Source organism: Phycodurus eques, chromosome 20 (assembly GCF_024500275.1).
Source record: "Phycodurus eques isolate BA_2022a chromosome 20, UOR_Pequ_1.1, whole genome shotgun sequence".
NCBI lineage: Eukaryota > Metazoa > Chordata > Actinopteri > Syngnathiformes > Syngnathidae > Phycodurus > Phycodurus eques.
Genome location: NC_084544.1, coordinates 11,891,093 through 11,910,667, shown reverse-complemented (window position 1 = coordinate 11,910,667; position 19,575 = coordinate 11,891,093). Strand labels below are relative to the sequence as shown.

Sequence of the window (19,575 nt, the reverse complement as noted above, 5' to 3'; positions counted from 1 at the left end):
AGTAAAAAAAAAAATATATATTTTTTGTTGCTTTTTGTCTTTGCTCTTGGGGCTCCCCCTAATTTCATTTCATTTTTCTGAAACACCCACTTACTGTATATTTACATGTTTAGTGTTCCTGCTCGCTGAGTAAGCAGTGACGTTTTGGCTTTGCCATCCCCACTGGTTCGTATTACTGGCTGATTTTGATCCCTTTAAATGATCTCGTTGCTGCGCCAGATCATCATCCTCTGGAACAGTGAGAAAGCGCCACCCAGTCGCAGCAAATGGCCCCCCATGCCAGTCCCCCTCACTGTGACAGACGGCAAGAGGAAGGTGAGTGTCGATTCCAATCACACTGGATCCTACGCTCGTGTCTAAGTGACAGTTACACAAACTGTTAGTCACGTAGACTGTTTATCTCCCTTTTTTTGCCACTCTTTATAAGATCCTTCATTTTGATGCCTGTCATCTATCTTCATATTCATGTCTCTATCTGACATCTCCATCAACCCAAGTGGCATTCATTTCCATTCATGTCAGTCAAGCTCTGTTTTTATAGCCGCCCTGGCAAAAGCTCATTTATTGTAACAAGATCATCTCTGACTCATTCTCCTAAACTCACAAAGCATATTCTAAATACAAAGTAGCCCACAGTGCTGTAAGATTCACTGTTGTGTTGCTCTCGCAGACCACCAGTCGGTTCCTGCCTCACGTTGCTATAGAAACCGATGCAGTGCTGAGTCTGGATGAGGACACGGTCCTGTTGACGAGTGAGGTGCGTGCTCGTGTAGCAGTATTTGGTGCACAAGTAAATCTCTCAAATAAAGGAAGTCGTGTTCTAACTGTCTGTGTACTTGTAGGTGAACTTTGCCTTCCTGGTGTGGCGGAGCTTCCCTGATCGGATTGTGGGGTATCCTCCTCGGAGCCACTTTTGGGATCCTTTAAAGCACGCCTGGGGTTACACCTCCAAATGGACCAATGACTATTCGATAGTCCTGACCGGGGCTGCCTTCTACCACAAGTAAAGCACATTAACCCATCCATCCATCCATCCATCCATTTTCTTGACCGCTTATCCTCACTGGGGTCGCGGGCTACTGGAGCCTATCCCAGTTATCTTCGGGCGGGAGGCGGGGTACACCCTGAACCGGTCGTCAAGCCAATCGCAGGCACGTTAATCCATCATAGAAAACAAAATACAGTGGGAACTCTAACACACTGCTGTACAATAATTGAATAAAGCTAAACTACGCACCATTTAAAGACTGTCAGATTTCAGCAGTTTCTTAAATTATTGGGGAATGTAAATAAATGAATGAATTTAATGATCAAATTAAAAATAAATAAATACATTTTTAAAAATCCAGAACAGTGCATTTCTCTAGTCAAGTTGATTTGTATTTAACTTTTAAGTACGATAATTAGCATTTATTGCAAGAACTGTTTGTTTTTAAACATTTTTTTTTTTAATGTGCAATACATTTGAATCTAATCATTACTTACAGTCAATACAGTTTTTTATTTTCTCTGGGTCTCATTTTTGATGAACCATTACTACACGTATGCCTACTAGACTACTCTATTTTAATGTTGGTCATGACGGTGGTACTTTGATTGCCAAGTATTTTTCTCTAGGCGATACTTGGTGTGAAATGTTTTAGAACCACTTGACGAGAATGGGAGGTGTTTGTAGTTCGATACGGTCACCTGGTGGCATTTTACAGGTGTGGTTGAAATCAATACATTTCGACTGTATCGTCTTTACATTAACTTGTGCTTGCTAAAATGTATTTGTGTTTGTTACTCATATTCAAAGGACTGCGTTGACCAACCAGACCTTTTCCTACAGACCCATTTCCAGTTCTGCGTTAAATGTTGCGTACGCTCTGCTTTTCAGTGCTACCTTGCTGTGTTGGCATTGCACACACACACGAACACAAACGCACAGCTAAATAAAATGCACAACACACTTGTGAAGTTCATCTCGCAAGACTTCACATACGATGAGGTTTGCTGTCAGATAGAAATGTTGCTATTATTGCACAAACAACACAATTATATGTACTTCTTCAAAATAGCAGAGGGAAAAGAAATGTGTTTAATGGAAACGTTTATGCACATTTCATTCTTCTGTCGAACAAGCGAACTTCTTCCATGAGATAGCTTTTTGTTGTATAATAAGTACCTACGATTTCTTGCACTTTATCCAAAATCCAAGCACGTTGCTAAACATGAAAACACAACAGTAAAAAATATTGGAAGTGTATGTGCCTATGGGAACCGTATTATTATGTTTATGTTATTGCCTTGGCAATGCTGGAGCACCAACTTTCCAACATTGTGTGCCGCTCTTGTGTAAATGTTCTCCAAATTCCAGACATTATTCACTTGTACAGAAAACTTCATTTTTGCACATTATTCATAGCATATGATTGTCATTGAATATTTAGCTTCTGCCTGTGTAGTTTTCATTTGCAATTCCAACAAATATTTACCACCTGCTGTATGTCACCGTGTATTTACCACAGTATCTTAAAAACAAATTACGCATCTCAACTCTAGGGGATGTCCAGGAGCAAAAAATAAAAAATAAAAAGAAAAATACTGCAATGTAAACATCTGTAAGAGTCCTACGTCACTGAGTTGTAGTCTATAATTATGACCACAAAGGCTGATCTACTGTATTATTTACAATACCTCATAATTTTAACCTGGACCAACTAATCTCTCAGGCACTTTTAACTGTCCTACATGGTTCAGCTGCAGTATACATTAGGGGTGGGTGGGAGTCACAGAGTACCCCGTGTAACATGAAAAACACGCAAACCTGGAACAATGCACAATCATCGATAAATCAGAAGAAACCCATCTAGACTACATCTATTGAACTGAAGGCAAACTTGATGCGAAAAACGTCATCTTGTAGCCCAAGCATCGAACAATATTACAAAATGTGATAACACACTTTGGTCCAATATAAAGCTATAAATCTGTCCAGTTACTCTTTTTTTTTTTTTTTTTAAGAGTTGTTTGCCCAAAAAAGGAATTAGACAAATTTAGCACCAGAAATGTGGTCAAATGTACTTTGACATGCATACTATCTGATGCTTGTGTTTTACTGTATTATATTTTGTCCAACCAATATATGTCTACTCTATACATGAAATGTCACCATCCAACAGGTACTACCACTACCTGTTTTCGAACTACCTGCCGCAGTCTTTGAGAGCCCTAGTGGATCATAAGTCCAACTGCGAGGACATCCTGATGAACTTCCTGGTTTCCGCTGTCACCCACTTGCCACCCATCAAAGTAGCTCAAAGGAAGCAATACAAGGAGTTGCCCGGCCCACAGGTAGTCAGTCCCCACTCATTTATTCATGGTGGTGTACACGAGTGTGAATTCTTACCGTTAACATGTATATACTGTTCATTTTTACACGCACACATAGTATGTTCCGTATCAATTTTCTTTTATCTGGGCCAAGAATAATCCTCATAATAATTGGATGATTAATCCTTAATGTTTAGAGAAAGGGAAAAGTGTATCCTTTGTTTTACAGGCTTAAAAATATCTATCAAACAATTTGATGTCCTATTTTACTGTAGATGAGACATGACAAAAAATACTGTTTTACTTTCACTGTTTCAAGATTCGCCAGTGACCCTTCAAAGAACAGTTCTCAGGATGGTTTCAAACGCTTGTGTGAACACTGCCCCCACTGGCCCATAAAAATACACATATACAGTGCATGATTTGGACTCTGGGTAGCACAGTGAAGACTGGTTAGCACATCTGCCTCACAGTTATGAGGACCGAGGTTCAAATCCCAGCCCTGCCTGTGTGGAGTTTGCATGTTCTCCTCGTGCCTGCGTGGTTTTCTCCCACATCCCCCCAAAAACATGCATGGTAGGTTGATTGAGGACTCGAAATTGCCCGTAGGTGTGAATGTGAGCGCGAACGGTTGTTTGTTTATATGTGCCCTGGGATTGGCTGGCAACCAGTTCAGGGTGTACCCCGCCTCTCGCCCGAAGTTATCTGGGATGGGCTCCAGCGCACCCGCAACCCTGGTGAGGATAAGCGGTGCAGAGAATGGATGGATCTAGAGTCTCTCACTGTTTTGAGCTTGCCCCTTGACCCTACAGGTGTATGTTTCTCCAGGAATGTGTGCAAATGCGGTGGAAACACAGACGCACACTGTTTTAAGCTTCCCCTTGAACACTGTGACCACTGACATATAATACAAATTCAAATATTTATGTCATTTGTACATTACAGTGTAAGTTCAAGTCTTCCACAATTTTCAGAATCAAAATCATCTTTATTTTGCCAAGTATGTCCAAAACACACAAGGAATTTGTCTCCGGTAGTTGGAGCTGCTCTAGTACAACAGAACACTTTGGAGACATAAAGACATTGACAAAAAACAATTGTGCAAAAAGATGCAGAGTCCTCTAGCACTTAGAGCAGTTCGAATGACTAATATTGCAATAGTCCGGTGCAATGACCATTGTGCATTGTTCATTGCTTTAACACACATAAATCTAAACTTCATTCTAGTAGACAAGGGTCAAATTTGACCCCCAACAGCCTTAGTGGACACAAACGTCTTCCATCCAATTTCAGAGTCAAAGAATGATAGTTAGGGTATTTTCATTGCTGTCAAACTGGGTCAAACTTGACCCAAACAGCATGTAAGGTTTAATCAGTGTCCTATTTTATCCACCAGGCCACAAAGAATGTCCCCTGGGCCAATCCGGAGCATTTCAACCAGCGCCAGGAGTGTGTCAACACCTTCGCCAACTGGTTTGGCTACATGCCTCTGGTCCACTCTCAGTTTCGCCTAGATCCCGTGCTCTTTAAAGATCAAGTGTCTGTCCTCCGCAAGAAGTACAAAGACCTCGAGAGGGCGTGATGTGGCTGACCGTTGAGTTGGTCTGCTGTAGCGGGCTTTCGGATAGCACCGTCCAACAGGTGGAACGTCATGATGCGACGATGGCCAGCTGACATGGGGACAAAGGGACTCGAAAACTGTCATGTGGACAATCAGACACACCCTGGCGGACTGTCAATATAGAAAGTCCTATTAAGTGCAAAGTGAACTGTAACCCTTCAGTCATGAGGATAGATGGGCTTCTATTCAAAGGACAGTCTTCATTGGAAAGCTGAAGAAGGTTCTGATGTGAGTGCTGTTGCTGTGCATATATGGGAATGCCAACACCATCCAAGGAAGGTGGTACCAGTGCCATGTTCTCGGGCTATTCTTGTCTCAGTATTACTGAGCAGGGACTGTCGCCAAGGAAAACAGACAATTTGACAGGAAAAAGTAAACTGTAAAACTAATAAAATCATTTGTAAATGCAGATTTTGTTATGGTGTTTTTTTGAAGCTCCCATTACCCACTTTGCAGTTTAGCGTGAAATTAAATAAAGTTGCAGTCACTGGAAGGAATTGATGCCTTTTTACATATTTTTAATTAGAAAAAGATATTATATTGTACAAAACAGAAATATGACCCAGTTGACAAAATTACATTCACGGGCAAACGTTGTTGAACACTGAGGAAGACTGATGAAGGACACGCATGCACATACACACTCGCAGTCCAAAACACCTGAGATGTACTGTACATAGCTGCCAAGGGGCCAGTTGGAACCATGCACCTGCCTGTTATGGTTTGATGCGTCAGGTGTTGTGACCGCAGATGGTAGCGAAGGAAAAAAAACGGTTCTCGTGACCCGATGGAATACAAGTTTTCAACAAATGAGTTCATAACTTATTTCAGTAAAAATAGAAAAATAAAAAAAATAATTAAAAAAAATAGTAATCATTCAGCTGCCTTGTAAATTAGAGTTCATCAACTGTCACCAAACAAAAACCCGTTTATAATGGCAGGTTTAACTATAAACAGCTGTACAGTGAACCCTGCATATTCATGGTTGTCATTCCTGAAAACACCCAAAAAAGTATTACTTTGCCGCCATCTTTTGGCATCACATGACTATGTTGAAGTAAGTTAAGGAGCGTCATTTAGACGAAAAAAAAAAAAAATTGTGCTTTGCCACCATCTTGTGGCATTTTGGTGTCAAGGGTTTATGTTAGGAATTTCATTGAGACAAACAAAGTCCTGTGCAGCCATTTTGGGCATCCCAGTGTCAGGGAACTATATTGAAGTGAGTTAAGGAGTTTCACTTAGACAAAAATTGTGCTTTGCCACCCTCTTGTGGCATCTACAGTATAGGTGATAATGAACCTTTTTTTGGGGGGGGGCTCAATTACTTTCAGATTATTGCTATTGCAGAAGGGTTCCGAGATTCATTGTACAAAAGCGTGCATCTTCAATGTTGTCTTGTGGAAATAAGGTGTTGCCCTGCAAATACTCTCCCGGTCAGTCCATGAAAATTGATCGATCATTTCCTTAGTGTCAACATGGCATTGACGTCCCACAGCAAGTTCCTCATCTGATCCATGAGAACCTTCATCTCCTGGTTCTTCTGACGTACTTTCTGCAAACAGAGAGGCCAAGCAGTTAACCTCATCCAAGTACACAGCTTTAATGTTAACAAGAAGAAAACATGGCAGGAACATAGTACATTTGGATTAAACAGCGTATTCTCATATAGGTTTCAAGTTGAGCTATGAAAACCATATGAAGCGCTGGCCTTCATGTGAGTGTTAAGAATGAAATGGGCTTTTGTAGATGAGATATGATCTCTCTTTATTCCCAAAATGTGGATATTCATGGAGTGGGGATTTTGGGAGGTGGGGGGAGTGTGTTCGCCGGAGCGAAAATAGCTATAAATGAAGCATCTCTATTATAGATTAAATGAAAATTTGTAATAAGCTATTAAATAGTTATTTTTACATTTATTTCCAATTTGAGAAAATTAACAATGTGCATTTTCTCCTAGGAAATCTCTATTCAGAGAGTTAACAATGCAGCGTAATTACAGTTAGTTCTGCCGCTGAAAGCGTCTGCTCAAAAATTCCCAACTTCTTCACCATGAATGACTACAATATATAGAGAAACGCAATCTTCACAATGAGGTTTGGAAGCTTGCAAGTTTGAAATGGTTCCGCATAAATCTTTGTTTCCTTCCTATTTATGTTCAATTATCTACATCAAATTCTTGCCAATGTATCGATTAATCATACCCTTCTTATCAAACGACTATATATAAGGGCTGTTTGCCATGCATGGCCACTCTAGCGGAGTCTAATAAATATGCAAGCCAATTGTAGCTCAATTAGCTCAAGCCTCCACTATGTTTCACCCAGAAGTATCTTAAGAGTTCTAAATGACTTTAATTTACAACTTGTTTATGTTACAATCTGTCATGTAATTATTACATAAGAGAAGTAGAATTTACCTCTAGGACTTCTTTTCTCTCCTGGTGGACCGAAGGACTACAAGGCTCCACTCTGACATTGACCAGCTCTTCTCCAACATAGGGCACAAGCTGATACCATGGGGTACATATACACAGTATATTACATAAATGATGAGGGCGAAAAGAGAGACGTACAATTAAAATCTCACCGACCAAAAAAGTAATAAACACATTTTATGCAAGAGGTTTCTTTTGCTAACCTCTGCCGGCCCCTCCTGCAGGTCAGCGGTCATCTCCACGCAGCGCTCGTAGAGGAGACGAAGTTTGCGGAAGAGCAGGGCGAGCTGCCTCAAGTGTTCCTGCAGTTTCCCAAAGCGATCCTGGTACATTGCCTGGCTCTGAGTCACACCATTGGGAAGCTGAAACAAACACACGGACAGACAGATATGAAGTCTAGCTTGAGTTTCACTCATTCGTATTCACAAAGACACTGTGAGAGATCTTTCATTCAAACACTGTCGATAGACTATAAACGGTTGTCGGTCTGGGGCTGTGTTCGGAATCACTCCCTATCCGCTACATGTACTGCCGATAGTATTAGTACACGCTAAAATTTCTTGCAGTGTTGCTCGACTTTGTAAAGTACACTCGGCTTAAAACAATATAAAATTATTATATATTTTTTTATTTGTTTAATGGTTATTACAGAAGGTCAACCAAGCTGATGTTTATCGGATACGTTGTAATTATGTGACAGCAAGAATGTCATTAAAGGTGCGCCTGTGTAATGTTTGTAAACTATGAACTACAGTATACAGTCGACTGTAGAAAAATCAACATACAGTTTCCGCTATTTATGGGGGAAAATCGATGAGTAATTGATGCCCTCCGAAGAGGTTTGTAATTGTCTAAATATGCCACAAGATGGCAAAAAAGCACGACTTTTGCCTAAATGAAACCTCTCAACAAGACCCGAGATGGTACCAAAGTAATACATTTCGTTCTTTGGCCTGTGTTTCAACAAGCGATGATGGTAAGGATCCCTAAAAAGAATTTGTGAAAAGCTGAATTTAAAAATGCCAGACCACAAATTTGATAGGGGTTGACTGTATATTGTTAGGGAGTAGGGAATGAGGGAATGACACAGTGTCATTATGAGCAGGTTGCAAGAGAGATGCAGAGAGACTGGAAGAGTCACAGAAAGGATCAGAAGAGGACTTCCTTGTGAGAGAACAGAAAGTTGGGCAAACAAAGCACTGATACGCTGAACACGTTCACCTATGAAAGGTTATAATGGATTTTAGTTTCACCCAAAAGCTGAATTTTGTGATGAGCGCAGCTTTAGCTCATCTCAATAAAGACATTTGGTTTTCTCTTTCTTTCTTACTTACTTGCGTGGCTCGTGTGATTTGGAAGATCTCCATGGTGCGAGTGACAATGTCCTGGACGGTTTCCTGTCCGATCCGACACAGGAACACCGGGGAGATCTCTCTGAGCGCACCCTGGGGTGGCACTGGCTGCTGACCTGCGGCCATGGGGCCACTGGGGGGCATGTGGGGGGGCTGCTGCTGAGTGGGCATCCCTGCCATGCCCGTCTTCTGTGGTAATGATGCTGCCATCACGACACCAAGCTGAGAGAGAGAGAGAGAGAGAGAGAGAGAGAGAGAGAGATATCATGTTAAGTCTGTTTTTAATACAGAAAGAAAATAAAGCTCGTTATTCCAGTGTGGTCTGAAGGTTTTATTTAAGTGCCAACATATCTCGTCATTGGTAACGCTCGGCTAAAACAACTAAAGGACAAACTCCACAAAACATGAATTAGCTCAATTGCAACGGCTGAACATCATGGACGCTATTCGAGTTGCGTGAGAAACGGTGGTTTATTAATTGCATGCCTTTGTTTGGAGGTTAAAACGCTAAAATTGTCCAAACAAAGAGGTATGCGTCAACAAGCCAGTCGTGATGTGTAACTAGCTTAAAGGCCGGAAAGAGCAAGACATCGCATACCGTAATTTAAGACGCCGTTTAGCTGGAGTATGTCCAACCTTTCTTGGGTTGTTTGGCTCTCATGTATTCCTCCAAACAAGAAATGCTTTGTCTCTTTTGACGGCGTCCATTCGTAGTCTACTTCTCTGATATTTGCAGCACGGTATATGCATCTCATATACACCACCGCCACCCACAGGTGACTTTTAGAACACCACGGAAATACAAATCACAGCTCAAAACCTGAGTTCAGTGACATTTTTTCCAATTGTCTGTTGTTTTGGAATAACAACGTTCTTTCCAGCAAACGCTTATTTTTGTTCACATATGTTACATTCTTTAAAATATGTTTTACAAGTGAGTGTATATGTGTAAGTGCAATATTTAAATTCGTATAACAAGAGGTGGCAAATGTACTCACACGATGTAGTTAGGTAAAAGTACAGATATATATTTTTTTTAAAAGTATGGTAATAGTTAAAAGTTGTGATTAAATTATTGACAAAATGATAAAATTGCATTTCAGTTTTATATTTAAAAAAAAATCAAAGTGGTCAATTAGTGACGTGGTTAATTTTGCAGCCCAACCGGTAGAATGTGATTTGACTGTGTTCATAAATGACATGATGACCATGTCCACAGTTTTCACTTTGCACCATATTAAAGGCTGGTACGGCATCCAGAAAAGGAACTTGGAGGGACAGATGGTGGTAGACTTTGCAAAAAGGGTGCAAATGGCTGCAGTGAACACTTTTTTTCCAGAAGAGGCAGGAACATAGAGAGAACTACAAGAGTGGAAGTAGAAGCACGCAGGTGGATTACATATTGTGTTGACAATATAATCTGAAGGACCGAGGAGAGGAGAAAGGAATATATTGATATGCGACATAGAGCGAAGGTAGAGGTGGAAAAGGCCAAACAAGAGGCAGAGACACTAAAGAAGGAGAAAAAGATCTCTACAGGTTGACCAGACAGAGGGATAGAGATGGGAAGGATGTGCAGCAGGTTAGGGTGATTAAGGATATAAATGGAAATGTGTTGACTAGTGCCAATAGTGTGCTAGATAGATGGAAAGAATACTTCAAGGAGTTGATGAATGAGGAAAAGGAGAGAGAAGGGTGGTGGACCAGGAAGTGGCAATGATTAGTAAGGGGGAAGTTGGAAATCCACTAAAGAAGATGAAAAATGGAAAGGCAGTTTGTCCTGATGACATTCCTGTGGAGGTATGGAAGCATCTAGGAGAGGTGGCTGTGGAGTTCTTGACCAGCTTGTTCAATAGAATTTCAGCGTGTGAGAAGATGCTTGAGGAATGGAGGAAAAGTGTGCTGGTGCCCATTTTTAAGAACAATGCGTGATGCAGAGCTGTGGGAACTATAGAGGAATAAAGTTGATGAGCTACCCAATGAAGTTATGGGGAAAAGTAGTGGAGGCTAGACTCAGGACATAAGTGAGTATTTGCGAGCAACAGTATGGTTACGTGCCTAGAAAGAGTACCACAGATGCATTATTTGCCTTGAGGGTGTTGATGGAGAAGTACAGAGAAGGTCAGAAGGAGCTACATTGTGTCTTTGTGGATGACAGATGAGGTTAGACTGGAATCCCCGTGGACCATACCATTGTGATCTGCAGTGAAAGCAGAGAGCAGGTGGAGGAACAGTTAGAAAGATGGAGGCCTGGACTGGAAAGCAGAGGAATGAAGATTAGCCGAAGTAAGACAGAATATATGTGCATGAATGAGAGGGGTGGTGGGGGAAGTGTGAGGCAAAGTGGAGGAAGGTGTCAGGTGTGTTATGTGACAGAAGAGTCTCTGCTAGGATGAAGGGCAAAGTTTATAAAACTGTGGTGATGCCAGACATGATGTACGGATTAGAGACAGTGGCACTGAAGAGACAACAGGGAGCAGAGCTAGAGGCGGCAGAAATGAAGATGTTAAGGTTCGCTCTCGGAGTGACCAGGTTGGGTAAAATTAGAAATGAGCTCATCAGAGGGACAGCCGAGGTTTGATGTTTTGGAGACAAAGTTAGAGAGAGCAGACTTCGATGGTTTGGACACGTCCAGAGGAGAGATAGTGAGTATATTGGTAGAAAGATGATGAGGATGGAGCTGCCAGTCAAGAGAGCTCAAGGAAGACCAAAGAGAAGGTTGATGGATGTTGTGAGGGAAGACATGAGGACAATTGGTGTTAGAGAGGAGGATGCAGGAGATAGGCTTCCATGGAAAAGGATGACACACTGTGGCGACTCCCTACCGGCACAAGTCGAAAGGAAAAGAAGAAGTGTGTACGTGATTATTCATTCTTGTGTCTTGATGTGCCGCATTGTCCATGTCATTACATATTTTACAATATGAATGCATAACACAGACAGAGTGATACTTACGCTGGCCAGTGGGTAATACCGTAATTTATTTTTTCTTAATAACCAGCTGCGACTCGCCTTAAATCATTTGTGATTGGCTTCAGTTACTTGTGACCTCAATAAGGGTAAGACCTACTGTATATATAGAAAATGGCTGGATTGATGTTTTTATTGTCGTTGCAGTTATGTGTAAATGCAGGGTAGCTCTTGTTAATATTTATTTTTTTGCAAAATAAATCACCACAGTACTGTTAGTTTAATACATTGATCTGAGGAGCCTGTATGAGGCCTTGGCCTGTGGGGAGTTTATTTACTCAACAGCAGAGAGTACCAGGTTTCTATGTATAAGGCCTAAAAACATTTCTTAAGATGACCGTAAAACTTCAGCTTTACAGCTCTCATGCCTGTAATAATGTCTCCCCACCTGGTAGTATCAGTCATAGCAAAGATATTTACCGATAGAATGCCCTATTTGAGGTGCATTGCTTATTAAATAAAATATGTCACACACTCAGATTAATTGCTGATTTCATAACCTTGTTCTTACATATTCGTCCAACTTGATACCAAAACTCAAATACCAGAATACATTTTTTGTTACTGTAGTTATGCCAACAATTCATTATCTTCCTGCTTTAGTTGAAAAATAGGAACACTGAAAGAACTTCTTATCTTCTCACAACGTCAATACAACTCTTTGCTGATAGATTTTCTTTTGTTAAATTCCTTCTTCAGGTGATCTGGTTAATCATATTATATCATATATGTTTTCCTCAGCTACTGTGCTTTGTTGAATTAGCTTGGTGAAAGGTAAATGCCTTCAACACAGAGGAATTCAATTGTTGTTTTTTTTCTCTACATAACATTTGGTGGTTGTTAAAGTCTAATTTTACATAAAAATACTAAAAGTGTGCTTAGAAAAACATTTGTATCAAGAAATGTTCAGTAACACTTAATCAGGCAACACAAGTAATGACGTTTTTTTTTTGGGCGTGATTTTTTTTATTATTCAGAAAATAAAATCTGTAATATCTGCTTACCCAAAAGTATATTATAACAGTAAAGCCCAGAGGAACAAGAATGCCACTTACACATCCTATGCTCGAAATATCCCATTAAGTTTATTTGGTGAGAAATTATGTCGACTGTTATATAAAGTTGATAAAGCTTAATATGACAAGAATAACACTGTAATTTGTCAAAGGGAAGTGTAAGGGCTTAAAAAAAAAGTGTTCAGTCTTTTTGGCTTATAATAGGGCATCAAAAAAGTGATAAATCAGTTTGAGCTATAAAGTTTGAAACTCTTTGCGCTAATATAGTCTAACATTCTTTCTGAAGTGATTGGTGGAATAGTGTCAATTGTTATTGTTAATGGGCAAAAATCCTAATTTGACCCTGCATTGACGACCACAGTGAGGCAGCATATCCTATTGAATAAAGGCCAGCTAACTAAAATTTGACATCATATGACTACAGTATACTGTATATTGCTAGTTTATAACCCTCCTATGATGTTGTTTCTTAGGAGCAGCAATAATGACCCAGGCTCACGTTTAACTATTCAAACGTTCTAGAATCATGAAAAAACCCCAGAATGAACGTTGTTAATATTTTAATAATAACACAGGATACGGTTACAAAAGATAGCGTTACAAAGAAAGGCAATATCACTCAGATGTGTTATCTTCCCTCTCCAAGTTGAAAATGGTCGCGAATGCAATGCAGGATATTTCTCTTCTTGCCTGTCCCAGTCGACTATCTCTTATCAGCATCAGCGCAACAGAGAAGTTGAGCGGTATAAAAAGAGCAGCACAAAGCTGGGGGCAGACTTTACGCTTAAAGAAACATAAGCGACTACAATGGAGAAATCCGCAACGTTTGTCCTCTCTTTGTGGTTGATCTTCATGGCAGCAAGCTCCACTCTGGTAAGAGCACTTTGCTGACCTTGAGCAAAACAAGGTCATTATTATTATTATTATTAAATAGTCACAAATATAATTGAACAAGCATTGGACACAATTTGACCTCGATTTGTTTCCTAAGTTGTGGGGAACTTAGGAATTTTACACTAGAAAAATGTCATGGTAAACAAACATACAAAAATCTCACAAAAGTGGATAAACAGGTCAATTATGTACGTTCTGTCGTTTAATGGAAGAGCATTTCATTGTTTTGCCTATCACTTTGCATCACTGGCATCGCTAGAGAAACAAAGATACATGTTTTGTTGTTGTAAATAAATAATCATTTTCAGACCAATTGGTCAAATTGTACAAATTGTAGGGGCACACAGGATGATCTGTCACGCAACAATGTGCCACTACAAACGAGCTGGGAGTCGCACATCAAAGTAGTGAAGACAGAAAGCTCACAGTAATTACATCAAATGGCACAAATTAACTACAGTTATTAGGTGCTCTTCTTAGCTTTTTGCTCTTCGTCTTTTATAATAATACTTAACAAAATGGATTGATGGATGAATATATTTATAATTTCGTATGTACCTGTGACTAGTAAGCAAAGCAAAATGCACTGGTGCAGTCAATGAATGGGAGAATCGATCATTTCAAACAGCCTCTCAAAATATCCCTTTATTCGTGTCCGTTTCCTCTCTTTGGGGTGAACTGCTTCTTCCTAGACACACATGCCATGTTTTTGTGGTTCAATAAAATATAATACAAATGTACAAAGTACAGTATCTTGTATGTGGGACCTGAAAACCTGATACAAGGTCACAGTTATTCCATTGTAGTGCGTGGGTAGATGTGCAGTGCTCAATGGCTTGGTGTCCTGCGAACAATCGCCAACTGTAATTTTTTCACGATGGTCCACTTCAGTCGGACCAAAAATCTTGATCCAAAAACCAATGATATTCTGAGATTGATGCATTTAAATGGGCACCAATAATATGAGAAGGACAGTGTACAGATGAGTGCTGATGCAAATTTGGATTCAATGAGGTTTTATATTTGATTTGACTAAAGTCATGTATACACAAGCAGTAGTTTAATTTAGCTCCTAACCATCTATCAATCAGTCCTAACTTTCCCATCTTTTTGGTCCCATAGCAAGCATTCATATTGCGAGTCATAATCACGCAATAATTCTCTGGACAAGCGTGTATTGAAATAATACATCAAGTCAGATAACATAACACACAGAGTGTGTGTGTGTCTGTTCTTCTGTGTGTGTGTGTGTGTGTGTGCCTTTACCCACCATGCAATATGCAAAGTGTGGTTAATGTGTTCATGCCTCATGTAGTCAGCTGGAACAGCAGGTGGTTAACCTTTGCATGATGCGACCGTGAATGATTTGCCTCTGGAACAGCAACTCACTATTATGCAGCCATGCTTTATCTGACGGCTTCAAACAGAGTGACAATGTGATAACAATGAGAGGAAACTTTAATCACGTCTCCCACTTTGAACAACCTGCTTTTTATTCAAATTAGTTTGCAACTGCAGCATTTTTAGCGTTGGGTTGATTCCGTTTGACATGTACGGTCGTTTATGCTGTAGGTGGACATTTATCTTTATACTGTTAAAAATCTATGCTTGACAAAATTAATGCTCAGTTTTCACTCGCTAAACATGCTAATATATTTTGCAGGGACAGTCAGCGACTACAAGTGAAACAAGCCTGACCGAGAACCCCCAACAAGCTAGCTCTTCCCAATCTACAGCGACCACGCCCACGCCCACGCCCGGCCGTTCTTCTACTCACGACCATAAGGTTGATACATCAACGGCAGCATCACACCTCCCATCGTCCACCTCAGGAAGATCAGCTATCACCACCGCATCAAGGCAGCCCGCAGTGTCCTCCGGAGCCACCTCGAGCCCTGGAGTTACACCTTCGACCCCGGCGTCATCCTCAAGTGGGACCGACTCTGCCAGACTCTCAGCCACAACATTAAAAGCAGGGACTACTTCTTTGTTCAAATTATCTAGTCCAATGCTGGTGTCTGTAATCTCCATTCTAATCTGCAATGCATAGAATGCTCGACCACTGGACTCTTGCAACGGCTCATATTGTGAAAAATGTTGATGTGAAGTAAAAAGTAATTCGTTATTTTTCTGTTTCAAATAAGAATTTAAAAAAGTATATGATTTGAATATGTGGGCAACTTTTCTGGTAGCAAATAAATTGTTAATTAAAATAATTTACATTCTTGAAACTGTTACGATAATTATGTTTATTAAAACTTGTTTCTGCTTTTATTCAAATTGTTTGAGTCAAATAATTATAGAATTTTGAAATGTACAGTATGTGCAGGTTCTCTAAATTCCAAGTGAAAATTTTCCTAATGAAAAATGTATATTATGAAGTGTTGTATGTCTGCACTGATGTCTTTTTTTGATCACAGCAACAATAGTACAAAATGTGTTTGCATGGTTTTTACGTAATGTACAAATAGGTTTGTATTTAAATGGTTGAAATAGTTCATTTATCCTATCAGATCGTCATCATCATATTACTATTATTATTATCATCGATATACACTTTAATGTGTTCAAAAACAACAATCAGTACAGTACTTTTATATTACATACACATTTACTATAAAACATCTACACATCCCTGTTGAAACACCAGGTTTTTGTGACATGAAAAATGATGACACCATTAATGTGACCCGTAACCTTTCCAACTTAATTGAAAATAGAAAAAAAGAATGAAATCTTTTTGAGAGGGTGAGTAAAAATAAAAAAACTGAGATAATGTGATTATACAAATGTGCACACCCTCTCATAACTGGGGGTTTGATTGTGTCCAGAATTCTTCTTCTTTTCCTTTCGGCTTGTCCCTTTAGGGGTCGCCACAGCGCGTCATCCTTTTCCATGTAAGCCTTTCAGTGTCCCACTTCTTCTTAGCTAACCTTTTTCCTTGTATGATTTCCTGTACTGTGAGGTTCCACCACCAAGTCTCCTTCTCTCCTCTCCTGCCAGAAGATACACCAAGTACTCTCCTGACCGCCTCTCTGGTCACCTTGGCTGCAGTGGTCCAGTCTTCTGGAAGCTCCTCCTGTCCACAGAGAGCCTATCTCACCTCTTCCCGAAAAGCAGCACAACTCTTGTCCTGTCTCAGCTTCCACTACATGCTTCTCTGCTCTGCCTTTGTCTTCCTAATCTTCCTCCCCACCACCAGAGTCATCTTACACACCATCATCCTATGCTGTCTAGCCACACTCTCCCCTACCACTACCTTACAGTCGGTAACCTCCTTCAGATTACATCGTCTGCACAAGATGTAATCCGCTTCTACCGCCGCTCTTGTAGGTCACCCTATGTTCCTGCCTCTTCTGGAAAAAAGTGTTCACTACAGCCATTTGCATCCTTGTTGCGAAGTCAGTTCTAGGCTCTGTGCTTTCCTCCTCTCTTTCTGCCGTAGAACCCGCTTTCCACCTCTTCTTCTTCTTCGACTTCGACCCACAGTAGCTGAATTTCCAACGGCGCCCTGCAGGTTGACGGCGCTGGTGGCGGACTTTGTTAACCCAGGCCACGACCAATCCGGTATGGAATTCTTTGGATGAACGCTCATATTTGTTTGGCAATGTTTTAAGACGGACGCCCTTCCTGACGCAACCCTCTGCATTTATTCCGGGCTTGGGACCGGCCTACAGTTTGCACTGGCTTGTGCCCCCCATAGGGCTGCATTTCATTGTGTCCAGAATTAATCAGTCATATTCAACCTCATGTTAAATAGGAGTCAGCACACACCTGCCACCATTTAAAGTATGCCTTTGATTAAGTTCAGCTGTTCTGGTTGGATTTCCTCACATTTTTGTCATCACATCTGAGAGCACAAAGTCATGGTCTGTAAAATAGGGCTGTGTGAGACTTTTTACATCCACTGTGTATTCAAAATCAAGCAGCATCGCTGAATGAAATTAGTGAGTAAAACCCATTATTTAGTAACTTCTAGTAGCTCTTGATGAATGTATTAAAAATAGTTGCGATAATTTCATGTTTTGTTGAACTAAACAACACAAGGTTTTGTTTGCATCCTTCGAAGGCGCTTGGGAATAAGGTTTTGCATTTGTGGTCCATGACCTGAATGGAAACTAAGAAGTGTTTTTCTAGATGGGGAGAGGCATTAAGTGCACAATCTGAAGGACTTCAGAAAGGATACCAAGTGGATTTTTGGAGCTCCACGTATTATATTATAGTTTATTGACCCTTGACCTCAGACAAAATAGAGAAAGATATGGTCGGCCTGGAAAAAGGAAGACTACTGTTGGGGGTCAAAAAAGATGACGACAGTCTTTTCAAGAAGAAATCTAGCAATATGAAGTATTTTGTCCAGGGTTTCTTTTTACTGGCTCTGATGGAATTTGCCTTTGTTCAGGTAATACTCATAATTAATGATAATGATGGGAATGATAACAAAGTAAATGTGATTTAGAAGTAATTGTGACTCTAAATTGCCCGTAGGTGTGCATGTGAGTGTGAATGGTTGTTTGTTTGTATGTGCCCTGCGATTGGCTGGCAACCAGTTCAGGGTGTACCCTGCCTCCTGCCCGATGACAGCTGGGATAGGCTCCAGCACGCCCGCGACCCTAGTGAAGAGAAGTGGCTCCGAAAATGGATGGATGGAAAATGTATTTGTTTGTTTTTGAATGCTTTTTTTATTTTTTTTATTTTTAAAAACAGACTCTTACACGCGCTGTTTGTTCACTGTATTACTCCATTTAATTTTTTTTGATGAAACAGCTTTGCCATTTAAGCATACAAAACACATATTTTATTAAACTATTGAAAAGAAAATCCTTTCAATTTTCTTAATTTGACCATGTGCGCACGATTGAAATGTGCTCAACTAATATATATTTTCTGATTACTTTTGAGAAAGAAAAAGGTGAAATTATTAATAAAATATTAATTTACCACATTTGATTTAAGTGCAAGTGAAAATGAAGTACTTGCCACATATAGGAAGTAACAGTTTGAACACCCTCTTGAGTTCAAATAATAATAAATGTACAACTAGTGTTTATAATGTTTTGTTATATTCATAAATATACATCCATCTCAACTAGGTCAGCCAATAAGGATATCTGAAGGTAGCTATGGCTCAAGCATTACAGTAGTACAATTTGTTCCAGCTCGTGTTCATCTGTCACCTGAGAGCTGATATGACTATTTTAAATATAATTCGTAAAACACGATGGTGTAATACATCCTTCAAGGAAGAGGAAAAGATCATCACTTTATTGATGTCAAAATTTCCAAGCAAAATTATCCGCAACAACCTGAAAACTGCAGTTCCTTTCCCTCACTCAAGACCTGCCGTAGATTGATTTGGCAATACGATTAAATATTTGTCGAACAGAATCAACAAAAGAGGGATATCAGTGTTTCTCACGAACAGACACAAATATTTGCATAATCGCACTAAACTCATCATAGTAATATGGTGATGGGGTACCTTAACATACATTACATAACTACTACAATTATCACTGTTTTTCTCAGCTTTATTTATATAACTTTATTCTTGTAATATTCAATGTATTCCCAAAAATTCAATGACTTTGCACCTTTATTTGTATCTTGTTTTGTCACTGTGGTCCCGATACTCCTTTGTATATCAGAAACGTCATGAAAAATCATATCCTATAACCATTCATTTATTTTATTTTTTTTTTAATGTTTTTTTTTTTAAATGTTGCATATATACAATTACACAATTACAGTTGTTAACATTTTAAATGTTCTTGTAGTTTGTTGCTTTAGTATGTGGCTGCTTATTATAAAAAGAAAACAAAACGTTCGTTTGTGATGAGTCGTGATATTCAACAAAATAACTTACTAGAGATTGTCTCGGCTTACTCTTTAGGTACTGTAGGAAGCAGCGTGTCAAAATATGATACAGTATGGATGAGTTATTTTGGTACCCTTTACAATTTCTGAAAAAAA

The 19,575-nt window shown here is 39.8% G+C and overlaps 3 protein-coding genes across 4 annotated transcripts in view; 2 read left to right on the top strand and 1 right to left on the bottom strand.

Annotated features, from left to right (window-relative positions):
• The window catches only part of ext1c (exostoses (multiple) 1c), a 72,459-nt gene extending 67,114 nt beyond the window's left edge, over nt 1-5,345 (top strand). Inside the window, exons 8-12 of the mRNA XM_061665237.1 lie at nt 220-315; nt 671-757; nt 843-1,003; nt 3,165-3,336; nt 4,712-5,345. Coding sequence (XP_061521221.1) covers nt 220-315; nt 671-757; nt 843-1,003; nt 3,165-3,336; nt 4,712-4,897 — 702 coding nt within the window. The 3' untranslated portion in view covers nt 4,898-5,345. The remainder of the gene's footprint in view (nt 1-219; nt 316-670; nt 758-842; nt 1,004-3,164; nt 3,337-4,711) is intronic.
• Nucleotides 5,228-9,428, bottom strand: zgc:114119 (Mediator of RNA polymerase II transcription subunit 30-like). Of its 2 annotated transcripts, none has more exons than XM_061665239.1 (5): nt 9,359-9,428; nt 8,705-8,944; nt 7,574-7,732; nt 7,353-7,442; nt 5,228-6,488 (listed from the first exon to the last, which is right to left on the bottom strand). In XM_061665239.1, exons 2-5 carry the CDS (start codon nt 8,930-8,932, stop codon nt 6,393-6,395), a joined length of 573 nt encoding a protein of 190 aa, XP_061521223.1. In that variant the 5' UTR covers nt 8,933-8,944; nt 9,359-9,428; the 3' UTR covers nt 5,228-6,392. The 2 variants fall into 2 exon arrangements, with proteins under 2 accessions (XP_061521223.1, XP_061521222.1); XM_061665238.1 differs by having other exon boundaries at nt 9,321-9,424.
• Nucleotides 9,429-13,491: 4,063 nt separating this feature from the next.
• On the top strand, nt 13,492-15,789 carry LOC133396155 (spore coat protein SP96-like). The gene is made up of 2 exons (XM_061665638.1): nt 13,492-13,581; nt 15,266-15,789. The coding sequence occupies exons 1-2, from the start codon at nt 13,516-13,518 to the stop codon at nt 15,650-15,652; spliced, it is 453 nt and encodes a 150-aa protein (XP_061521622.1). The 5' UTR covers nt 13,492-13,515; the 3' UTR covers nt 15,653-15,789.
• The last annotated feature ends 3,786 nt before the right edge of the window (nt 15,790-19,575 follow it).

Coding starts and splice junctions, on each gene's coding strand:
- zgc:114119 (XM_061665239.1), bottom strand. CDS start 8,932: ATGGCAGCATCATTACCACAGAAGACGGGCATGGCAGGGATGCCCACT. Junction 7,733..8,704: donor AAATCACACGAGCCACGCAA/GTAAGTAAGAAA, acceptor TGTTTGTTTCAG/CTTCCCAATGGTGTGACTCA. Junction 6,489..7,352: donor AGAGAAAAGAAGTCCTAGAG/GTAAATTCTACT, acceptor CTCTGTTTGCAG/AAAGTACGTCAGAAGAACCA.
- LOC133396155 (XM_061665638.1), top strand. CDS start 13,516: ATGGAGAAATCCGCAACGTTTGTCCTCTCTTTGTGGTTGATCTTCATG. Junction 13,582..15,265: donor TGGCAGCAAGCTCCACTCTG/GTAAGAGCACTT, acceptor TATATTTTGCAG/GGACAGTCAGCGACTACAAG.